This window comes from Tasmannia lanceolata, unplaced genomic scaffold (genome assembly GCF_043159265.1).
Source record: "Tasmannia lanceolata isolate RefF3 unplaced genomic scaffold, GAP_Taslan_0.1 ptg000003l, whole genome shotgun sequence".
Classification (NCBI taxonomy): Eukaryota; Viridiplantae; Streptophyta; class Magnoliopsida; order Canellales; family Winteraceae; genus Tasmannia; species Tasmannia lanceolata.
In genome coordinates, this window is record NW_027518680.1 from 57434304 (window position 1) to 57456527 (window position 22224).

The 22224-nt window shown below is 38.3% G+C and overlaps 1 protein-coding gene and 1 long non-coding RNA gene across 3 annotated transcripts in view; both read right to left on the reverse strand.

Annotated features, from left to right (window-relative positions):
* LOC143856503 (phosphoserine phosphatase, chloroplastic-like) overlaps positions 1 to 13176 on the reverse strand; it is a 30177-nt gene extending 17001 nt beyond the window's left edge. Inside the window, exons 1-8 of one of the 2 annotated variants that reach the window (XM_077366744.1) lie at positions 13020 to 13170; positions 12697 to 12927; positions 11747 to 11879; positions 11546 to 11653; positions 6829 to 6922; positions 3097 to 3246; positions 2942 to 2995; positions 864 to 946 (exon numbers count right to left, since the gene is read on the reverse strand). In XM_077366744.1, the coding sequence (XP_077222859.1) occupies positions 864 to 946; positions 2942 to 2995; positions 3097 to 3246; positions 6829 to 6922; positions 11546 to 11653; positions 11747 to 11879; positions 12697 to 12919 (845 nt within the window). In that variant the 5' untranslated portion in view covers positions 12920 to 12927; positions 13020 to 13170. Of the gene's footprint in view, positions 1 to 639; positions 947 to 2941; positions 2996 to 3096; positions 3247 to 6828; positions 6923 to 11545; positions 11654 to 11746; positions 11880 to 12696 lie in introns of those variants that run through there. The other variant, XM_077366750.1, reaches the window with a different exon arrangement.
* A 2203-nt stretch (positions 13177 to 15379) lies between these two features.
* On the reverse strand, positions 15380 to 20193 carry LOC143863608 (uncharacterized). Its single transcript, XR_013240911.1, has 3 exons — positions 19317 to 20193; positions 18647 to 18703; positions 15380 to 15565 (listed from the first exon to the last, which is right to left on the reverse strand). It is a non-coding gene; the product is annotated as an uncharacterized LOC143863608 (long non-coding RNA).
* Between the last annotated feature and the right edge of the window lie 2031 nt (positions 20194 to 22224).

The window sequence follows — 22224 nt, forward strand, 5'->3', positions numbered from 1 at the left end:
TTCTACTGTCTTTACATGATCAGATCTTTTGATTCAAACTGATACTGACCAAATGCGATTGAGAACACCCTGACCGGTTGATCTGAGTCAAGATAATAGTGCAACTTGGGTCGAGTCGGGTTGAGCTTTTGCTAAACACTGAATTAGAATCAACCTGAAACCAACCTGATTTTATAGTAAAAAGCTCAACCTGAATTCCCAAAAATCGACCCCAGTTGTTCCCCTAGTCCTTAATCTGTAAGTGTCGATTAGGATTCCGCGTAGAAAAGCTAAGCCATTGATTTTTGTAGTTCTTTATCTTATGCATGGGATGTTCAAGACAATCTGGGTCACCTCATGAACCCATTTCTGTACTAAGGGTTGGTTGATAACCCACAACAAGGCGGATACTTCTGATCCTGCTTGGATGAAACAGAAGATATTGTCGGACCAACAAATGAATGGTCTAGATCATCTATCAATGTGGGCTCCGTGTCGTGAAGTGTGAAATACAAGTAATAGCTATAAACTATGCTAGTATTAGATAGTTAAAGATATCATTCATAAGGAAATACTAGGAAGTCTTGCTCAAGCAATAGAAATAACTTTCTTATTTAGCTTTCATAGCCCCAAAGTTCAGATATTGAAAAATCATGTACCTTAAAAATGAATTAAAGCTAACTTTTATTCAACACTAAAAATAATTTCATATTTTCCCAAGGAGATGGCATCAATGCAATTACAGAAGTTTGGAACTCCTTGCAGCCCAATACAACAATGAAAAATAAGAAAAAGAAGAAGAAAATGAGAGATGGATAAAGGAATAATGCAAGAACACAAGCTATTCCAAGGAATTTATCAGATCTTGGAAATGGAAAACTAACCAATCAGCTTTAGCAGCCACAGCCTCTCGGAGTTGAACTCCCCCATAACAAATAAACAAGTCGGCACCGCCAGGTTGCCGAGCCTGAAATTCAATAAATCAAAAAGATTTTAAGGCCCAGGGTCCACCTTTCCAAAATAACCAATTAATTAGTTATTCTCATACATGAATATAATCATATTGTTTTGTGCCTAAATTTCATTTCATTTTATTATTTTTGTGCCTAAATTTCACTTCCAAACAACCACATTTACATACATAATACTCCTACATGAATAGAATCATACTGTACAGTGTCAGAATTTCAACTTCAACCTCAATTCATTTCCGAATTCCAATAACTCCCACTTGGCCCAAAGATCTCACAAATTCTAGTGAGAGAATCTGTAAGCATCTCCTCATTATGTAATATACATAAGAAGATATTTGGTTTTACCTTTCCCAAGAACATACTTGGAGAGGCATTTGGTTTCAATGTGCCCCAATTTGATTGGACTATTGGAACAAAATTGATTACGGCAAAATAATCTCATTGGTCTCTAGCAGGATACACAAACCCTACTTCTTCAAGAAAATACTTAAATCATAAGATCAAGCAATACACCCATATCCATTCATGGATCATATTATCTAACATCACGGTTGATACTTGGATGCATATAGGATACTTGAGTGGAAGAAACATGCTTTTACCGTTGGAACAAGAGTGCAAACTACGTGCATAAAAAGAGGTTGAGTGTTGCAGCGATTCCGCAATGGAAATTGAGCAGAAATTGAAAAAATAATCTAAGGAACAAGAGTGCAAGCTAGGTGCATAAAAGAGGTTGAGTGTCGCAGCAGCTAGGGATTCCGCAATGGAAATTGTGCAGAAATTGAAAAAATAATCTTACTGTCAAACAGTATCACAGTTTTTTATGAATTTCTATTTACGACATCTTTTATATGTTATAATTACACAAACTAATACAACAATATACCTTCAACAGTATCACATAGAATCAGGGATAAAGTATTGTTTGATACTAGTATGTAACGGATTTGGCCAAAGCTATATGAAAATTCACCCTGAATCATAAAATGCTTGTATTGCCCAATAGGCAAATACAAACACGAATTTCATTTGTTTTGGATGACAAAAGTTCTTCATTGATCAGTATGACAATACGCAAATGGGTGGAAACTCATCGAATAAAACCATTTTTTTCGTTCCTTTCAACATTTTCCACATATGGGAGGGATAGGGATGGGGGTGGAGTGGGGGAAGGAAGGACGAAGGGAAGGGGTTAGAGGTGGGGTTGGGTGGTGGTAATAATTTAAAAACTTTGAAATCCTTAAATTTGTAGTCAGAGTTGTATCTAGTCTTGCGGTGTCTATGAAACTTGTATTACTTGGACTTCGTTTATAACTAGTCTCAACATTGGTGCATTACATCTAAGTCTGTATGCATCACAGGTGTCATACAGCACAATGAACTAATAATATGTCAATTTATATAACATAGATAAAGACAAAATAAGCAATTATGTAAGATATATAACATAGAGAAAGACAAAGTAAGCAATTATGTATACTGTTTAATAGGCAAAAGTCAAATGTATTACCATAAACATACACAAATAGATATCAATATGTTATAAATTGTTTTAACATTTACTGCAATTTATTATGCTTTTTCATTTTTCTGGTGTTTTTGGAGTTACTGAAAAGTAGGGGTATATTGCCTAATGTGTATTTGTGTCATGACATGTATAAGATTTTGACCAGTCTGATATGTGCATATTTTGAATATTTATATCAATGTACGTAAATATACAGGTGAAGTGACATGTCAGATTTTCAGGGGCTGTCATGCCCAATACCTTGTGTTATACCAGCATGTGCCTGTGTCCAAGTTACCAAGGTCTAGAGTAATGCCATATGGAAAATTGGACATCTCTTGTCTATACATGTAAAATGTAACAAACAGAGAAATGAAATGCAATATAGATAACTACTACTACCAAAAGGACATCCAGGGTGTCAATACCAAAAGCAGCCATAGAGAATTATTAAGCTACGGATTTAAAACAATTCCATTACCTCAAGATCAGTTGCACCATCTCCAATCATGACTAATGCCTTGTATTTATGCACCTATGAATCCAATATACTCAAACCGTTAATTGCCAGAAATGATCCTCTGTATCATAAATACCATGGGCAGATGCCACCATAAATAACTCTTAAGAACTTACCTCTCTTATATTTCGAACAGCAGTAGCTTTCCCGCCACTCCTGGAAGTAGGCTCATTGATGTCAAACCCAAGGAACTCCCCAGAGGTTCCAAACAGTAGTCGATTTGCAAAAATGTTTTCAGGAGGAATTCCAAGTTGTAATGCAACAGGCTTCATGAAAAATTGCCCTAGTTAATAGTATTGAAGAGATTTTCAAACAAATAATAATTAAATTAAAATTTCAAAATGAAATAAATGCATTTCCATCACGTGGAGCAATTCTGAATGAGTGGGTTTCCATGAAGGAAATTCCACTGCGAATTGATCTGTAGGAACACTGATTGATACTATGAAGGCACAAGCTACGAGCTACTTTTTACACTACCAAAACAGACAACCATAACATCGCTGGCCACTTTTATTTTTCCTGCTTTTGGTTAATAGGTCCATTTTGACCAAAATGCTAATCTATGTTACGACTCCATCCCTTTTAGTCTAGTGAGTAAATGTTTGATATTGTTGTGCAAATAATATCTCCATTCTAAGGGCATAATTGTTATATACACATCATTTAATATCTACCTATCTATCATCGCTATTAAACTATGATCTATGGACAGATTCACATGAGTTGCCAATACACAACTCAACTCAACTCAACTCAACTAAGCCTTTGTCCCAAACTACTTGGGGTCGGCTAATGAATCCTTTAGAAAATTTTCATGAAGAAGGTGAAAGGATCTACCCGGCTCAAATTGACTAAGTCTAATCCTGACACTAGTTGGGTTTGTCTACATGGATCGTTTTCTTCCATTCTCTCCTATCCAAGGTCATGTTCACTCTTATGTTCCTAGCCCTCAAGTCTTTCCTCACTGTCTCTACCCAAGTTTTTTTTTTTTCTTGTCCAACACACACACACACACACACACAAACCTAAAATTTCAGAAATGCGAAGACTCCCATACACATATATAAGATTACTGATTAATAATCATAATTTGCAACAAGATAAATGTGGCATACATTGAACAAACTAAGAAATAAGAAGAATAAGCAACTAAACATCTAAAACAAACATGAGATAATCAAACGGTGGTGCATTTACCAATCTAATTTAGTTATCTTCAGTCTATGAAGCGGGGAAAAGAAAGACCAACATAATATAATGAATATAATATTAGAAGAATTTGCTAAGGTTTTTTTGAGTTTTTTTTTTTTGGAAGTGGGGGTGGATAACAACAAATATTACTGAAAAAGAGATAATAATAAAAAAAAGTTAAAATAGTATTTAATAACAAGACAATATTTCACACTTGACAGGCACATTAACCCTCGATACTTCTAGCAGTACGTTTATGAGTCAAAAGGCATGTCGACGGTGGTCGAAACATGTGCCAATATTGAATTCAAAGTTTTGGCTAAATCATATCTATTAAATCCTTAAGACTACACCCTATTTAATCTCAACTACCTCTTCCCCTTCGTAGTGTTTTTTTCCCTTAAAGGTAGATCTTCTGAGTTTTGAAATCCACATGTATCTCTCAAAAGTTTCTTTCATTCAGAACACCTCTACTACTTCTCTTTTCCATTAAGCTAAGTTAAAGAAATCTATAAATTCTATCAACCACGTAAGAATATAAACAACATCACCATGGTAGATTAGGAAAGAAAAACAAAAATGAAATGGAACATTTGGTAGACACAAGTTATTCTCTTAAGGAGGAACTAGGTTAAAGCCCCAAAGGGAATCACCTCACCATTCAAAGAGGAGTGCCCGTTCCTTCACTTCATGGGTTCTTTCTTTGGTTCAGCTTTATAATGGGGATGTGCAACCTACCAAAATGTCGGTTGAGAACTGATCATAAGAAAAACCTTCCAACATTCAGAAATAGCATTATATCTACATGAGGAGAAGAGATTCCTATGCCAAAGATCGGTTAAACATGTTTCAAGTATTGTCTAATAAATGTTGCATCTGAAACCATTGTACCGATCACTCCTTAATCAACTTTAGAATCTCTTATCTCAACTGGATATTAACAAATGAACCTAGCCTCTTTTGCTCCTCGTTGCTCACTGTTGGTGGAAATCCACTAGACCTGTTCTCATGGCTACCAATTAGTGATCTTGCCATAGGATTAGTGTCCGCTGATCCAGCACCTTGTTAAGTATCCAATTCAGTTTCATAGTTCCCTAATAGTAAGGTCCTTGAGTAGTTCCCTGACCCAATCAACCCATAAGTTTCAAGCCCTTGGTCAAAATCTACTATGCCGGCAGATCAACCAGCGACAAGGATGATAGCTAACGATCGGGTTAGATATCTAGCATTTGCTAACCAAGTTGACCCTCTCGTTAAGGCAATCAAAGGAGAAAATATAATATGTACGATAAGTGTGGAAACTAAGGAAGCTCCAACTTCTGGATATCTTCATTGATAAATAGGTCAACACTTATACAGACTAGATTATGGAAACACAGACAAGATTTTACTCCTTGGCTTGGGTATATTTAGTGATCTTTTTTTTTTAAAGATGACAGATTTCATTAATGTTGAAAAAGCATTTGGGACCAGTAGTCCCAGCCTGCTGTTACAAACATTATAGAGGTTCCCCAGATAGATCTGAGGTGTTACAAGAATCCTGTTTACCATTACCCTGCCTTAATAGGCTGCATTAATTACAAATATGAAGTAACGTCAAAATCCTCCCGATTTGCTCCCGCCTTAGCCAGAGTGTCCGCCATCTCATTTGCTGATTGCTTGCGGTGTTCAAGGGTTGGGTTGAGGACCCGCATCAAATCCAAAATTTCCGCGACAGTCTCCTGTAATCGCCAAGGGCCCTTAGCTGTTTCAGTAGCCCAAGCCACTACATTTGATGAGTCTCCTTCCACTATAAGTGGACCCTGATCATGTTCACACACCCATCGCAGGCCAAAGAGTAGGGCCTTGACCTCAGCTTCATTATAGTTGCATGTCCCACACGGTCCTGAGTATGTCCTGATAATTGTCCCAGATGAATCTCTGATTACTCCTCCGATCCCTGCCCTTCCAGGATTACCAAAGGAGCTGCCGTCAAAATTCAGTTTAAGCCATCCCATTGGTGGGTAGGCTTGAACATTTAGTGATCTTTTGGTTGGGTATAGTTTGACTTTTGGTTGGGTATATAGTTTGACTTCTGAATTGGATTCCGGTGATTTTATTTGGTTCATATTATTTATTTATTCTTGTGGTGGGAAAAATGAATTGAGGTCTAGAGAAGCACCAGTGCACCTATTATTTATCATGCATATTTGCAGATCCGTGCCAAACAGTTTGACACAGGATTACTATCTAGGAACAAGTTTTGTTTGATTTACGTGTTGGATTTTTATGCTTATGAGACTAGAAACAACAGTGTTCGGTTTCTCTACCCATGGTTACTTTCTTCACTATCTTTCCCTCAGGACATCTAGATTGTGAAAAATTCAAGCACATTTTATGAGGTGCAGTTTGATATGGATGGTGTGGTTGACCTCATTAGTTGGGAGTTGGTGATGAGCTCCACCAGATCCCTTGCTTTAAGAGGGTTTCTTTGGGTACCACCGTTTCAAGGTGAGGGCTGTGAGGCAAGGACTAAAGACTGCCCCTAAAAGAGGGTTTCTTATCAGGAATGATAAAATTGCTAATAAAAGAGTTAATAGTTCTGACCAATGCTTACAATTAAATAAAGTACAAGAGAAAAAAGAAGAATTGCATTTAAATGTTCAGAAGCATACTTTGATCATTTGACGAAAACCTCCAGAAATCAGGTATACATCGCTTTTCTTAGCCTTTAGCTCCATGATCAACTCAGCTATGCCTGGAGAAATCCTACATATTGAAAAGCAGCAACCTAAATTAAGTTCATATCAGATATGAGTCAATGGGTAAGCCGTCAATAGAACACACACATCATAACTTCAAACAGGAAGTGCAAGCAATTATGAAGAGGCACTATTTAAATTTTTTTTTACCGAAGGTTTATACGAAAAAGATGCTTCTATTTGCACGAGGTAGTATAGAGGATAGGAAACACCGAAACTCAGACCAAGTCTCATTGAAGGATTCCACTTAGCTAGTAGGCGTGCAACTCGGGTCGGGTTGAAGCCAACCCAAACCCAACCCGAAACTCTAAACCGTCAACCCGAACCCGACCCGACTCTCAACCAGATGAAGGCTAACCCGACCCAACCTGGAAATTTAATATCTTAACCCGAACCCAACCCAAACCTGATTTTCCAGTTCGGACCGGGTTGACCCGGTTATGGTGATATCTTTCCCTTTAGGTTTTTATGTTCTGAAAAAACAAAACAGAAAAATGGTAAAATTTTTTTTTTTAAAATTTCGGGTTTTGATGTGGGTCGGGTCAACCCGAAACCCGAACCTGACCCGTGATTTTTTCGGGTTGGATCATGATGCTTTTATTTGCTCAAAGTAGTTCAAACAGAATTGAAATAGACTTAGGTCATGTATGAAGAATTCCACTTAGCTAGGAATCTGAGGTCCAAATGATATAAAAGCATTTTTGTGCCTAACCATAAAAAGCTAGGTAGGAATTAACTTCTCCAGGAGTTAATAAGCATTTGTTGAAGAAGATGAGATACAGGAGCATTGATTAACCATTTACAAAGTCAAACAAAAGAAGAAAAGAAAGAAAGAGAGGAGACACAAAGGCCAAGTAGTTTATTATTTTAAATGACTTGTACATGTGTGCCATTCAATTGATGTTTATGGTAAGGAGAGAATTATTTAAGTACAGGGTTCTATTAAGTTGGTTTGTAAGTTAATTTTTGGACTAGAATAGTTTAAGGCATACTAAAAGTTTTAGTTGAGTTGTTTTAAGTGGCCTTTTATGAGGCTATCACTATAAAACGTGAATCGTATTTGGGATTTGGAGGTGTCTTTTGGGTTAAGTTATGCCTCTTTCAAAGTTTAGATAAAGGGCTAGGATTAAAGTACGTATATAGTAGGGTTGTGTGTGTGTGCATGCAGCGGGCGGGCGCACGCAGGTGTCTCTCTCTCTCTCTCTCTTATATATATGACGATGGATGAGCTAGCACTTCTCGCGCATATCGAGTGGCAACTGGGGCATAACATGGGAGTGGATCCTATAAGACTCCCATTTTCTCGTTGGGGTCCATAGCATTTCCTGTTTGGGGGGGGGGGCGCTGAATCTTCCACTGTTATTTTGCCCATGCTAGTCCTGAACTTGAATTTTTCTGGTTTCAGCATCGGTCTGTCAGGTGTCTTGAGTTCTGATGAAACTGACAATAAGTATTCAAGTTCCACCATGCAGGAAGAGGATCTCTGGCAGCGTTCAGCGAGGGAGGAGCTGAATCAAGCTTTTTTATTGAAGATCTTTCTTGGTGCATAAGCGAGGCTTAGCAAGAAAGCCAATAGACCTTAAATAGCTTGTACGAAAGGACTTATTAGGAGGATTTTACTTGTCTCAAATCCATATAACAATCTTGTACGCAAGTTGGCACAATGCTTGCACTATAAATTAATCTCACTCATCCAAATAAGCTCTCCTGCCTCCCTATCTTACACATAGAGCACAACTTAATTGAGATGAATAAGTTCCATCTTAGTTGTCTATAACCCAAAATTCAACCATTTTAACTAAGTCTTAAGTGCCTTTATTGGGCATTGAATCTAGACTGTTGTACATACATATTTTGTATGTTCTTTTTTAATGGATCTTGATAGGATACTTAGGATCACCCAATCATATTTACTTTTGGGCATTAAACTATCTAAGGTTAGGTCTACTAATTAAATGGCTTTTATCAATCATGGTCAGCCTCATATGTACAATACACACTAGGATGCATGGTAATACAATGTCTCTAGGGTGTGTGTGATCATCTCACACTAGGACGCATGGTAATACAATGTCTCTAGGGTGTGTGTGATCATCTCACACTAGGACGCATGGTAATACAATGTCTCTAGGGTGTGTGTGATCATCTCTCTCTCTCTCTCTCTCTCTCTCACACACACACACACACACACACACACACACACACACACACACACACACACAAATGTAATGTATGTGTTCTTTGATGTCTTTTGGAGAGATTTTGCTATTGAATAACAATTTTCTTGATTTGTGTCTCATACTCAAGATCATGTTGTGGCTGATGCTACAAATCCTTCTTGAAGATTTCCTTATTTCCACTTAGCATTCTTGTTACCTCAGTTTCTTCACATTCAAATAACAGTTTTTTTTCTCTTTATATTGCTTTCTCGATTTGTGTGTCAGACTCAAGATCTTGTTGTGCGTGATGCCACAAATCCTTTTGGAATGATTCTACAAGATATAACATAAAAATGTTGTTAATTCCCTCTTTCTAGTTAGCATTCTAGACTGTTATATCCTTATTTCTACTTAGCATTCTTGATTTACCTCAGATTCTTTACAATCAAATACAAGTGTTTTTGTTTTTGTTTTAAATTTCGTGTGTATATATTGTTCAATGTTATAATGACTTATTGTGTTGGAAAACCAAATAAAATGGATATTTGCTTATAGTTTCTGACTTTATGTTGCTTCCACTTTTACCCTACATCAACTTGGAATTAGAGCAAGTTCTAATTCCTTGTAAAGAAAGAACCTAAAGCAAGTAAACATGAACTTATATATGATGATGCCTAATGGAATGGAGTGATGCAATCTCTGATTGAAAAAACAAATCATTGAAGATTGAAAAACAAAAACAAAGGGATTATGGCCAAATAGGGGTTTAAAGTAAACAAACAAGACTGTAAATATAATAAACATGGGAGATGGGACTAAATTCTAATTCAATAGGAGATTTAAGATAGCTTGTTTTCAGATGAAGAGAAAAAATCTAAAGATTTGAAGTATGTGGTTAGAGAGAAGATAAATGGATTGGAATTGTATGAAGAGCTTGTTGACGATGATTACTCCGCTAAAAAGGTCCCCAGAAGATTGAGACAAGTTGAACTATGAAGACAAGATTAAAACATTGGAGGACGAACGTATAGTAAAAGATGACAAGATGACAACTGCATGGCACTTGTTTCCAAGTTATTCTACAGAAAACTATCTTATGAAAAACAAATTCAAAATAATTCATGACCAAAGGATTCTAAAATGGTGAATATGAGGCATGTGAAATTAGAACATCTCTCTATTCAAGGTACTTAATCCACTGGAAGGGATTCTGATGAGACTGATGACAGATAGAGGGAGTTAGCACAGACTCAAGTTGAGTTTCATACATTTGGAAGTGTATGATGCAAGATCATCGATCATCCAGGGGCAAATTCAATGAAAGAAGGAAAAGAAAGGAAGAAGACACAGGCCATTTAATTGATTTTCTGCCCCTTTGACCTTCATCCTTGTTTTTCTTCCTTCTTTCTCTCGGTAGAAAGCAAGGATTTTTCTCTTTCTCTCTTTCTTGGTATATGCAATATTCTTTGTATAGACCATCTCGGTCTCTTCCATTCTTAATGAATCATCTTTAACTCAACTCAAGTCAACTAAGCCTTTGTCCCAAACTAGTTGGGGTCGGCTAATGAATCCTTTAGAAAAATTTCATGAAGAAGGTGAAAAGATCTACCCGGCTCAAATTGACTAAGTCTAATCTGACACTAGTTGGGTTCGTCTACATGGATCATTTTCTTCCATTCTCTCCTATCCAAGGTCATGTTCTCTATTATGTTCCTAGCCCTCAAGTCTTTCCTCACTGTTTCTACCCAAGTTGTTTTCGGTCTGCCCCTACCTCTTTTAATGAATCATCTTTGCCATTAAAAAAAAAGGACACACAGGCCATTTTTATTCTTATTAGCAACTCAATTGATGTGTAAATGCAGGCTCTATCAATTAAAAATGTTTTGATTAGTGAGAGAGTTATTTAAGTTTTAGGGTCCTACTTAGTTGGATTTTACATTGGTTTTTAGACTAAAGGTATTTTAGTTATTATAAAAATTTTACTTACGTTGTTCTAAATGGTTTTCAAATGGGCTTATCATTGTAAAAAGTAAATAGTATTTCGAGGTTTTCAAGGTGACTTCTGGGTTAGTTAAACTCTAAAAGTTTAAATGAAGGGCTAGGACTTGATCAAGTATATACCAGGTGGGTGGTTGGGTGGGTGAACTCACCTTGTTTTTTATTGTTTCACCAGCTGTCAAAGGCTATTACTATTAAAATTCCCAAAAAGCTCTAAGCAGCCAATTAAAAAGTGTAAGACAAGGCGGGTTCACCCCATTATCAAAACACGGTCGTGCTGATATCAATAGTGTGTGTGTGGGTGTATGAGATAAAATTTAGAAACCCACTAGCTGGCATGAATTGTGCACAAACTAGTACACTTCAGATCCCCCATACACATATTTAGCTTTTCAAGTTCTTATGCAAATAAAGAACAACAATAAAGAAAGGAATGTGTACTAATTAATTTGCTAGGAGAAGTGCACAAACACCTGGGTGGCCTCTTGTGAAGAAAATCATTGACTTGGGACAGAGAAGGATTAAACAAAGAGAGCCTCGCAGCGAGAGCATCCTCGAAAGGCACCGATCCACTCATCGCCCTACAAACCCAACATAGAGAAGAACTAAAATGAGCATTCCTAAAATGGGTAACAACTCAACATGATAGTACTAGAAAGAGAGCATGGGTTAACCTTGCTGTCCACTCTGCAACTGCTTTTCCAGCTCCACAAAATTCTGCGAGTTCATCGATTCCTTCGTCCAAACACACAGTGCTATCCACATCAAAACAAACCGCATCGGCATTTTTCCAGATCTGGAGAACCTCTACAAGCAAGTAAGAATCAGACATTTAGAGGCCGTTTGGATACAAGGACTTTAAAATCCAGGATTGTAAAATCCTGAATTTTATAAGGTAAATCCTGGATTTTACAAGCTAAATCCTGGATTTTATACGCTAAAATCTGGATTGTAAAATCTAGTTTTTAGCTTATAAAATCCAGGTTTTAAGTTATAAAGTCTAGGTTTTACAAGCTAAATCCTCGATTTTAGAAGCTATATCCTGCAATTTATAAGCTAAAATCTGGATTGAATTTTCATTTTCATTTTTGAAACTTTGCTAAAATCTGGATTGTACATTTTCAGGATTGTAAAATTCAATTTTAGCTTATAAAATCTAGGCTTTACAAGCTACATCCTCAATTTTAGAAGCTAAAATCTGGATCGCACATTTTTATTTTTATTTTTTTGAAAAATTCAGTTTTTAGCTTGTACAATCCAGGTTTTACAAGATAAATCCTTGATTTTACAAGCTAAAACCTGGATTTTATAAGCTAAAATCTGCATCGTACATTTTTACGATTGTAAAATTAAGTCATTAGCTTATAAAATCCAGGTTTTAGCTTATCAAATCTAGGTTTAACAAGCTAAATCCTGGATTTTATAAGCTAAAATACGAATTGTACATTTTCAAGATTGTAAAATTCAGCTATTAGCTTATAAAATCCAGGTTTCAGCTTAAAAAAATCGAGGTTTTAGATTACAATCCTGAATCATAAAATCCATAGATCCAAACGGTCCTTTAGAAGAAGAAGATTCAAAAAGAGAAAGCAATTCAAAAAAGGAGAAGAAGAAGAAGAAGAACCTTTGGTAGGGAGAGTGTTGTCGAAGCGAGTAGGAGAAGTAGTATTTGGGGATTTCGGAGAGGCTGCCATTACTAAAAGAGGTTCGTGCGGTTTAATGATTCCAAAAGAAAGTTTATTAGGGTTTTTTGTTAAACAAGGAGAGATTAAAGGAGAGAGATTTGAGTAATGGCGATTAGAAGCGATATGAATTGGATTAATTCGCGCGCTCATCAGCCCTGCCATTAAATGTTCTGAATCCAAACAAAAGATATATTCAGAGAGAATGAAATTAAACAAAAAACTAAGATTAGAGGAAGATAAAGATTTATAGAATTACAAAAACCTAGGGTTTAAGAGTAACAAAGAGCAGAGAATGTAATTTAGGTTTTGAATTCAAGATATGAATGACGAAATCCCTGGAATTAAAAGCCTGAAACCTAGTTCGTGGGATCTATTGGGAAAAATCAGACAAATGAAGGGGGTGCGAATTATCCTGCAGAGGGTGCGAATTTATATTGCTAAATCAAATGATTTAACAAATCACCAACCCCCCCACCAACCAAGGCAAAGGAATTGACCAAAATAACATCGGAAAAGAGTCAAAGACTAGTCGTAGTAAAGTGGGCCCCACAATCCAATGGTTAGGATGTAAAGATCTGGTGTTATGAGTTCACTTTATTAAAAGTAAGGTATGGCCCGCACCATAGGATGATCGAAACCGTCCATTAGATAGGTCACAGCCTGAATAAGTGAATAGGTTGTGCCCCAAAAATCATTTCCATAGGTTGATCCTAACCCTCCGATCTGAAAGTTAGAGGGTTGATCCTAACCCTCTGTAGATCGAAGGGTTAGGATCAACCTATGTAAATAATTTTTGGGCCACAATCTATTTAGGCTGTGGCGCATCAAATGGACGGTTTGGATCATCCTATGGTGTGGGCCATACTGTACTTTTAATAAAGTAATAAAGTCAGGAGTGCCCTCATCAAAATACAGTAGTGCGGATAACATTTTCCTTGAAAGAAACCTACCTACTTTTGCTCATCTAATTCTGACGTTGCTGATGCCACTATAGGGATTGTTATCCATGGGAATAACAAGCCGGGGTTTATTTTATCCTTGGATAGGGTCGGCATTCAATGTTGAGGACAACTCCACTGTATGGGGTGGGGAATGAGACTCATATTCTTACTTTCTTAGAGCAACCAAACAATGGATAAACGACAACCCAGAATTTGTTCCATTCTACAAAGTCAAGGTTTTGTATCAAGAGACCTAGGTGTATGGTATGAGTGGGCCCAGTCTAGCAACTTCAATAGGCCAAAAAAAGGATTCCTAACTAAGCAAATGGGTTTGGTAATTAAGCCCAACATGACAATGGGGTGCAACAACTAAGCCCAAGCCTGATCAATCTAATTTCATTAAAAGCTAGGGGTGCAACTCGGGTTGGCCTCGACCCGACTGAGGAACCCATTTTTCCACCCCAAACCTGACCCGACCCAGTTACTAACCCGACGAGGTTCAACCCGACCCAACACGACCTGAGTTTTTAAGCTTATAAAATAAATTTTTCATAAAAAAATGTCGGGATTCACTCAGGTCGGGTTGCCCAAACCCTCAACCCGAACCCGACCCAAACTCAACCTGGCTCGTGAAAACTCAACTCGAAGCCGACCCGAGTTGCACCCCTATTAAAAGCTCTGTTTCTTTTGACATAAAATGGGCGCAAATTTTACACCAATTTTTAAGTTGAAAAATGGGCGTAAATTTTGTTTCCCGCCCACCTGAGATAAATTAAATGAGGGACTTGCTAGGCAATTTCACCGAAAGCCATTTCGCGCTGGATTTTGCAGGTGAGAACAGCTACACAGCTTAAATTTTTGGCAGGTTTTGTCTTAATCATTTAATTCATCTGAGGTGGCGGTTCTAACGTACAAAAGCCAGCTGCGAAATGGCTTTCCACGAAATTGCATAGCAAATCCCATTAAATGAATAAGACAAAATCTGCTAAAAATGAGCCTCACCCGCTGTGTCTCAAGCCGCGAAATGGCTTTCCGCAAAATTGCCTAGCAAATTAGAAAATATATCATAGGAGTCAATCAGGCCTGGTTGCACTACTAAAATTAAACCCTAATCTATTCTCCATAATTTTCTATGTGAGCTAATCAAATTGATTGATAATTCATTATTTGCTCGAATTAACTAATTCAATTTTGAGTAAACTTTGTTAATTGAGCAGTTGCCCAATGTTATGTTTTCTTTCCGAGGAAGTCTAAACTGAAGGGAGCCCCTGCAAAAAAGAGGTGAAAGCGCTCTCTTATTGGCTACACATCACCATCATGCATTAATAACTGCTGAAACTTCAAACATGATGGTGGGGAGAGCTCTTTCACCTCTTTTTTGCGAGGGCTCCCTTCAGTCTAGAATTCCTCTTTCTTTATATATAAACACTTATAATTACATCATCATCCCATATAAACTTCAAGAATTGGCAAATAGAGTATGCAAATTTAGCAAATCTGCCTCACAATGTGAAGTAATTGATGGCAAATTGAATACAGTCACCAAAGAGAAATCTATCATGACAAAACAAAGAGAAAATTACAATCCAGATATTAAATGAACAAATAATAAGCTATTAATCACTCATTAATCTTGTTACAAACTTTTACCGATACCCACCCACCCACCCCCCCCCCCCCCCCCATCTGCAAAACTTATACAAGATCTTTAATATCTGAATTTTCTATCATAGGCAAGAATAATGCAAATTAACCTCGATTAATTAAGCCTAATGGGTTCAAAGTTCTTGATTTCTTCCACGAATTTTGCGGCACCTTCATGAAGCTTTCCTTTATCTGAAGAGCCAAACCCACAAGAGGATGATCCCTGGCAATGGTAGAGCAATGAGATTATTTTAGATGAAGCTTAGTTGTCATGCTAATCATACTCATTAAGTTCATGAAACTAGGCTTAATATTTCTACATCTCTTCTTTTAACGTAAAATGAGCGTAAAACAAATTTTACATCAATTTTTATGTGGAAAATGGGTGTAAAATTTGTTTTACATCCATTCTACATCGAAAGTAATGAAGCCTGAAGAAAACCCCAAGGCTCTGGCTGTTTGGATGTGTGGATTTTAGAATCTAGGTTTTAGTTTGAAAGCAGTCTAAAATTCTGGATTTTACAATGCATTATCCTGGATTTTTAGTAAGAAATATAGGCTTTAGAAATCTCTCCCCCATCCACAAATTTCTAAAACTTGGAAACACGAGATGATACCCTACTTTCTCGCTCGACGAAAACAGGGGCGAGAAATCAGAAAATGACAGGTGGGATCCTTCTTCTCTCGTCTCCTATCCAGGATTTTAAAGAAATTTAAGATTTTAAAATATTGATATCCAAATGGCTCCTTAGTGAGCACAATTCCTCTAACATTTATGAAAAATCACTCAGAGGGTGTGATTGGATTGATGACATCAAACGCTAGAATTGGAATTCTATTCTAATTCTGGTGTTTGAATCCTATTATTCTGGCCTTTGGTTGAAAAAAAAATGAGAGGATCAAGAGTGGAAATTGTCGGAATCTGTTTCCTACCCAAGAAGTGGTATTCTACGCCCTTGACATGGGCTTCTGTACCTCTATCCCTCACATTTACTGTATTTTTCTATCTTCCCATGTTAAAGTATAAAAGATTAAATAACACCTTCTCTAACAGCTTAAGCTTTTGGAGTAACCGGTAGTTTCACATGGTATCGGAGCAAATGTCCTGAGTTCAAACCTCCTTGATAGTAAAACTCCACATGCAATGGCCAAACCCAAAAGAGGGGCCACATGTGCCATGTGTAGGCCAACCCTAAAAGAGAGGGGCCACACGTGAGGGGGAGTGCTAAAGTAAAAAAGATTAAATAACACCTTCTCCAACGGCTTAAGCTTTTGGGGTAACCAGTAGTTTCACACCCTTGACATCCTCGTCTTGGTTTTGTGTCAGTAATAATGTTGAATCATTTAAAAAAATAGGTGGTATTCTAATTCTTTATCGGTCGGAATGAAACTTTTACTGGAGTTTTTTCTGAATTAAATTTTTTATTTTGTCTTTTCCATTTTGTTTTATAAGAGATCGGAATAGGATGCCGATTCCGATTCCTAATTCCGTCAATCCAAATGCAGCCAAAACAATGATGGAGAATAAGAACTCATAGAAGAAAGAAGGCAGAATCTTGTGATTTTCAATATAAATCAATATAATTTGATTGGCATAAGTGCTAGGTTCTCCCTAGATCTATCTCAGATTTAATTAAGAGCTGGGAGTGGTGTCCTTGAAAAAGGAAGGGTAAGGTGTTGTGGAAAATGTGTCTTTTGGCTACTTGGTAGGTTATTTAGAAAGAAAGGAACTCTCGAGTGTTCGATGGGGAGGCAAAATCTTCTTATTGGCTGTTCATCAAGATTATTGCTGCTGTTATTTCTTGGGCTAAAAGTTTACCTCTGTTTCATTTTGTTTCCGCTTATGATCTTTGGGAAGGTTGGCAAATTATTTGCAAGGAAGGGGTTAGCAAAATTAGTATTTCTCAACCTTGGCAACCCCCCCCCCCTCCCCCCCCCCTCCCCCCCCCCCAAGTTGGGATGTTAAAATTAAATTTTGATGGTTCGTTTCTTGGTAACCCTGGAGATGCAGGGGTTGAGGGTTTATGCAGAAATTCTCTGGGGGGGGGGGGGGGGGGGAGTTCTTTGGGCGTATTTGGGTCCCATTGGAGTTGCTGACTCAAATGAGGCAGAGGTGAGAGCGGCTTATTGCGGGATCAAGCATATGGATGATGCTTTGTACGACAAGGTTATAGTGGAAGGGAATTCCTCCAATGTTGTTCGCTGGCTTCCGGGTTTGGCAGTACTCCCGTGAAGATTTCTTCATTTTTTTGAGGAGATTGGAGATCTGGTCCATGGCTCTTCCATAGTTTTTAAGCATGTAAGGAGGACTGCTAATTATGAAGCAGATTCTCTAGCTAGAGGAGGTGTATTTAGGTCTAGTTTGGAGTGGTTTGATGATCTCCCGCCTTGAGTTTTTGCCTGTTTTTCTGTTTGTAACTTTAAAGGACCATCTCGGTTCTTTTTAATATATCTTTTTATTGCTGTCTCAAAAAAAATATATTTTTGATTGGCATAAGTGAAAATCCATGTAGAAAACAACTCCATCTTACTATAACCACTAATCTGTTGGTTGCACGGCATAGACTCGGGAGAGTTGTGGAATAAGTAGTCAACAGGGAGGAGACAAGCATTGAATTTGCTTGGAACTTACCTCGGAGAATAGTGGTCGTGTTTGGCTGTCAACCTCGTAGAGTAGTGTAGGAGGTGTCATTACTAGTATATATAGAGAGAGAGAAGAGAGAGGAAGGTATGAGAGAGACAGAAAAAGCATCATTCCCAAGAAATCCAAGCAAAATTTCACTTTCTTTCTTCTTCTTTTTTGTGGATATTGGCTTGGATATCATAGGGAGCCGACAAGGGTGGTGACACATCACCACACATTCAATTATAAGCCAGGAGACATGCCTGGGAGTCTCCTAGGATGTCAATGTTGTATTGGCAACTAAACAAGGGGTTTTGCTGTTGTGCACCCAAATGCCAAGCCAAACCCCTGGCCATCCAGGCTTTAGTGGAACCAAACACACAAGAGAAAAAGAAGAATTGGTGACCTTTTTAAAGTTGAATATTGAGTTATCTTGACTGAATTCTAATTTGAGCTAATCCCCACCCATGTTGCAACCAAAAGCAGTTCAACTTTCAAAGATTTTCTTGACCCACCATGATCTTTTTAGTGTGTGAAGTAGGACTTTTAGGAAAGGGAAATGATATCAGCACTCCTTTCATTATCCAAACAAGGGGGTGTGGATATTATTTCCATTGGGAAAAAAGGTAAGACATGAGATTATAAAAGTGAAAAGAGAGGGATTTTGATTGCTTGATGTACCTAGGATACCACTCCTCTTGTCTAGAGCTTGCCTCCATGAGCTGCTCCATGCATACCCTACCATAGAAAAAACACCATGAGAGAGAGAGAGAGAGAGGGAGACAGCGAGGGAGAGGGAGATATTTTAATATTATGTATTCCTTCATTTCATAATGGCACTCCCATTTTTTTTTTTTTTTACACTTTCCTAAGTTTGAATTTGAGGGGTTTCACACCCCACGAACGGGTCATGAGTTTTATATCCGCTTAGTTACAAAATTCTCCAACTATTTTTTTGGAAAAGATACTGAACTCCTGATGCTCTGTTTCAAACTTTAAAAAAATCTAGAACAATTCAACAAAATCCAGGTTTCTGGAAATTCTTTTGAACAACACCCCCCATTTTGATTATTTTTCTCTATTCTTGAATCCAAACTTTGTAGCTATAGGGGCCATTTGAATACGTGGATTTTACAATCCACGACTGTAAAGCTAAAACTTGGATTTTGTATGCTAAAACCTGGATTTTGCAATCCTGAAAATGTACAATGCAGGTTTTAGCATACAAAATCCAGGTTTTAACTTATAAAATCCGGGTTTTAGCTTGTAAAATCCAGGGTTTGTTATAAAATCCTTGTATCCAACTTGGCCCATAATGTCAAATTAACAAGCATGGGGGTCATGAGCGTACCTTGTCCATAGCAAGTAGAAGTGGTGTTAACCCCGTTTCGACAAACGCACACAAATGACTCACCCAAGCCCGCGAACCCACACGTGCCGGCGCTCACTTCACATTCCTTACACGCATCTGTGTGATAAGAATCATTAAACCCCAACAAAACCCCATACTTCCACTTATTCGGATCCCCCTCATCCTCCCCAAACCCATATATGCTCGTATAAGATGAGCATTGGAGCTTCGGAAGATCCACAACATACCCGGATCCGAACCCTATCGCACCATACACACAACAAGTAGAGATGGGTCCGTTGGGCTCCAACCCAATACCCGTAACCCCTTTACATGAGTACATTCCTCTACACACATGTGAAGCCCCAGTGTCACACAAGGCCTGGTTTGTGTCATACACGGGAGACGAAGTCGAACACCCGAGTAGGACAAATGTGTCTTCGGGGGTTGTCTCGAATGGGGAATTCGGGCCGAGGCCGAAACTGCCCGAATTTTGCATGGAATTGCATGTGGACATGAGAGGGTCCGTTACAACAATGGTGGCACGCGTGTAGTCTATAGAGGATATGACGTACGTGCCGGAATCCGTCGAGAGTTGGAGAGTTCCGGCGAGGCATTTTACGTACCTAGTGAAATTAGGGTTTCCGCAACCGAATCCGGTGCCAAAAGGGTACTTTATGGGGATTGATCCGCACGTGTCATGGCACGTGGGGAGTTCATTTGTGCTTGCAGAGAGTGCATGGATTATTAGGGTTAAGAAGGAGAAGATGGTGGTGAGGGTGGAAGACATTGTTTGTGTGAGAAATGAACTTATTTTCAAAGTGTAGTGCTTAGAAGAAAATGAGACTTTGTGAAGAGAAAAATGAAAAAGCATAGACCAAAGACAGTTTTCATGTGATCAAAGAAATTTGAAATGAGAGGAGGGAGTGTTCTTTCGGTGCTCGTGGCCCACTTTTTGTACTAACTTTTTTTAAGGGGAATTGATATATTCAAACCCTTTTTTACTTGGGACAGCTCCTTCTAGTGTAAAAGAATGTCATAAAATACACCAGAGGGGGCTGTCTTAAGTGAAACAAAGGGGCAGATATATCACTTCCCTTTTTTAAATCTTCTCTTGAAAGTCGTGCCTTTTGTATTATGATGTCTAGCTATAGAGAGCACTGTGTCATTAGAAAACAAGGTGAGTAGTGCCATTATCAACGAATGGGGTACTGTGGAAATTAGTCCCCAAATTATTTGGTCATTGTTTAGAAATGGAAAATGCTAAAGACAAGGTGGTTGTTAGGGTATTTGCTAAGTACCACTTTCTGGACCAATATGTGTGACATGGACATGATCTTATCCGTTGATTTGATTGAAGATCACAAGTCAAGCCCATTTTTGTCGACTTTAACTTGATCGGATGATCTTAGGTCTTAGATCCATCAGTATTATTTACGGTTTGATGATAGATCATGGTTTTTTGTAGGCCTTAATTTTATCCGTTAGATTGCCTTTCAGGATGGATCTAGGACAATTGGGTCGGTTCATGATGGTCTACACGATCAACGGTCTCTATTACACATATTAGGTTTGATCGTAATTTAAACGTCAAGGCGGGGCCACTTTTTCAAAGGTCCTCTCAGTCCCACCATAGAGAGAGGCCGTGGTTTGTTATTTGGTGATTGTACTAGCAGCAAAAAGTATAGTAGGCCCACATAACTGGATGATCTAAACCATTGATGTGTTGGTCACACTGTAGATAAGCCGTAGATTAAAAAAAAAAGGGGGAGTGATAAATCGACTCCCCCTAAGAGGAGAGAGAAAGACACATGGGGAGTCGATTTATCACTCCCCTTTTTATTTTTTCAAAAAAGTGTTGGGCCCACTTTATAGTAAGATCCAAACTTTTCATTTGTTGGACCACAATGTACTAAATAGGCCCGCATCTTGTAAATCATCTCCATAGGATGATCCAAACCCTCCAATCTACAATGGGATTGCCCATTATAGAAACCTCTATAGATCAGAGGAGGGTTAGGATCATCCTACGGAGATGATTTATGGGGTGCAGCTATTTACTTTGTGACCTAACAAATGAACAGTTTCGATCGTCCTTTCATGTGGGCCCCGACATGCTATAACCATGGTTTTAAAAATGTGGGCCCCGACATGAGATGCATGAAGTTAGGGGTGGCAATGGTTTGGTTTCGGTTCGGTTCGACCCCCAAACCGAACCGAAACGAAATTTGAATCGGTTTGGTTTTACCAAACCAAAACCGAACCAAAACTGAATTTTCGGTTCGGTTTCGGTTCGGTTCCGCCAATTTTGCCACCAAAATAATTGGAAATATTCGGTTTTGGTTCGGTTTGATCTCCAAACCGAATCAAATCGAAATTTGAATCGGTTTGGTTTAACCAAACCGAAACCGAATTTTCGGTTCGGTTTAGGCTCGGTTCCGGTTCGGTTCGGCCAATTTTGCCACAATATATAAGTGGTTGAAAGATTTCATATGGGTGTCTTAGACCCTCAATCTAAAGCGGGCCTCTCATGTCAGACGACCATAGGAAGATTTCCAAATACCTATTGTAGGACCCACACATGGTATACCTTTGTACATCCTACTAGGGCTTCAAAATGATGGACCCTCCTCAACTAAAGTGGGCTCCGCATCTGATGGGTGCCCATATAAAGCCTTCCAATGACCTATTATGAGACTCACACCCAATACACCTCTTACATCCTACTGTTGGGCCCCAAAATAATGGACCCTCAACTAAAGCGAGCCCCACATGTGATGGGTGCCCATATTAAGATGTCTAATTCTCTAGGGACCACACATAGTGTACACCTCATACATCGCAGAAATCGGAGGCTTCCGTCCGCTCGATGAGTGAAATTTTGGGTCATGGCCCATCCACAACAAGG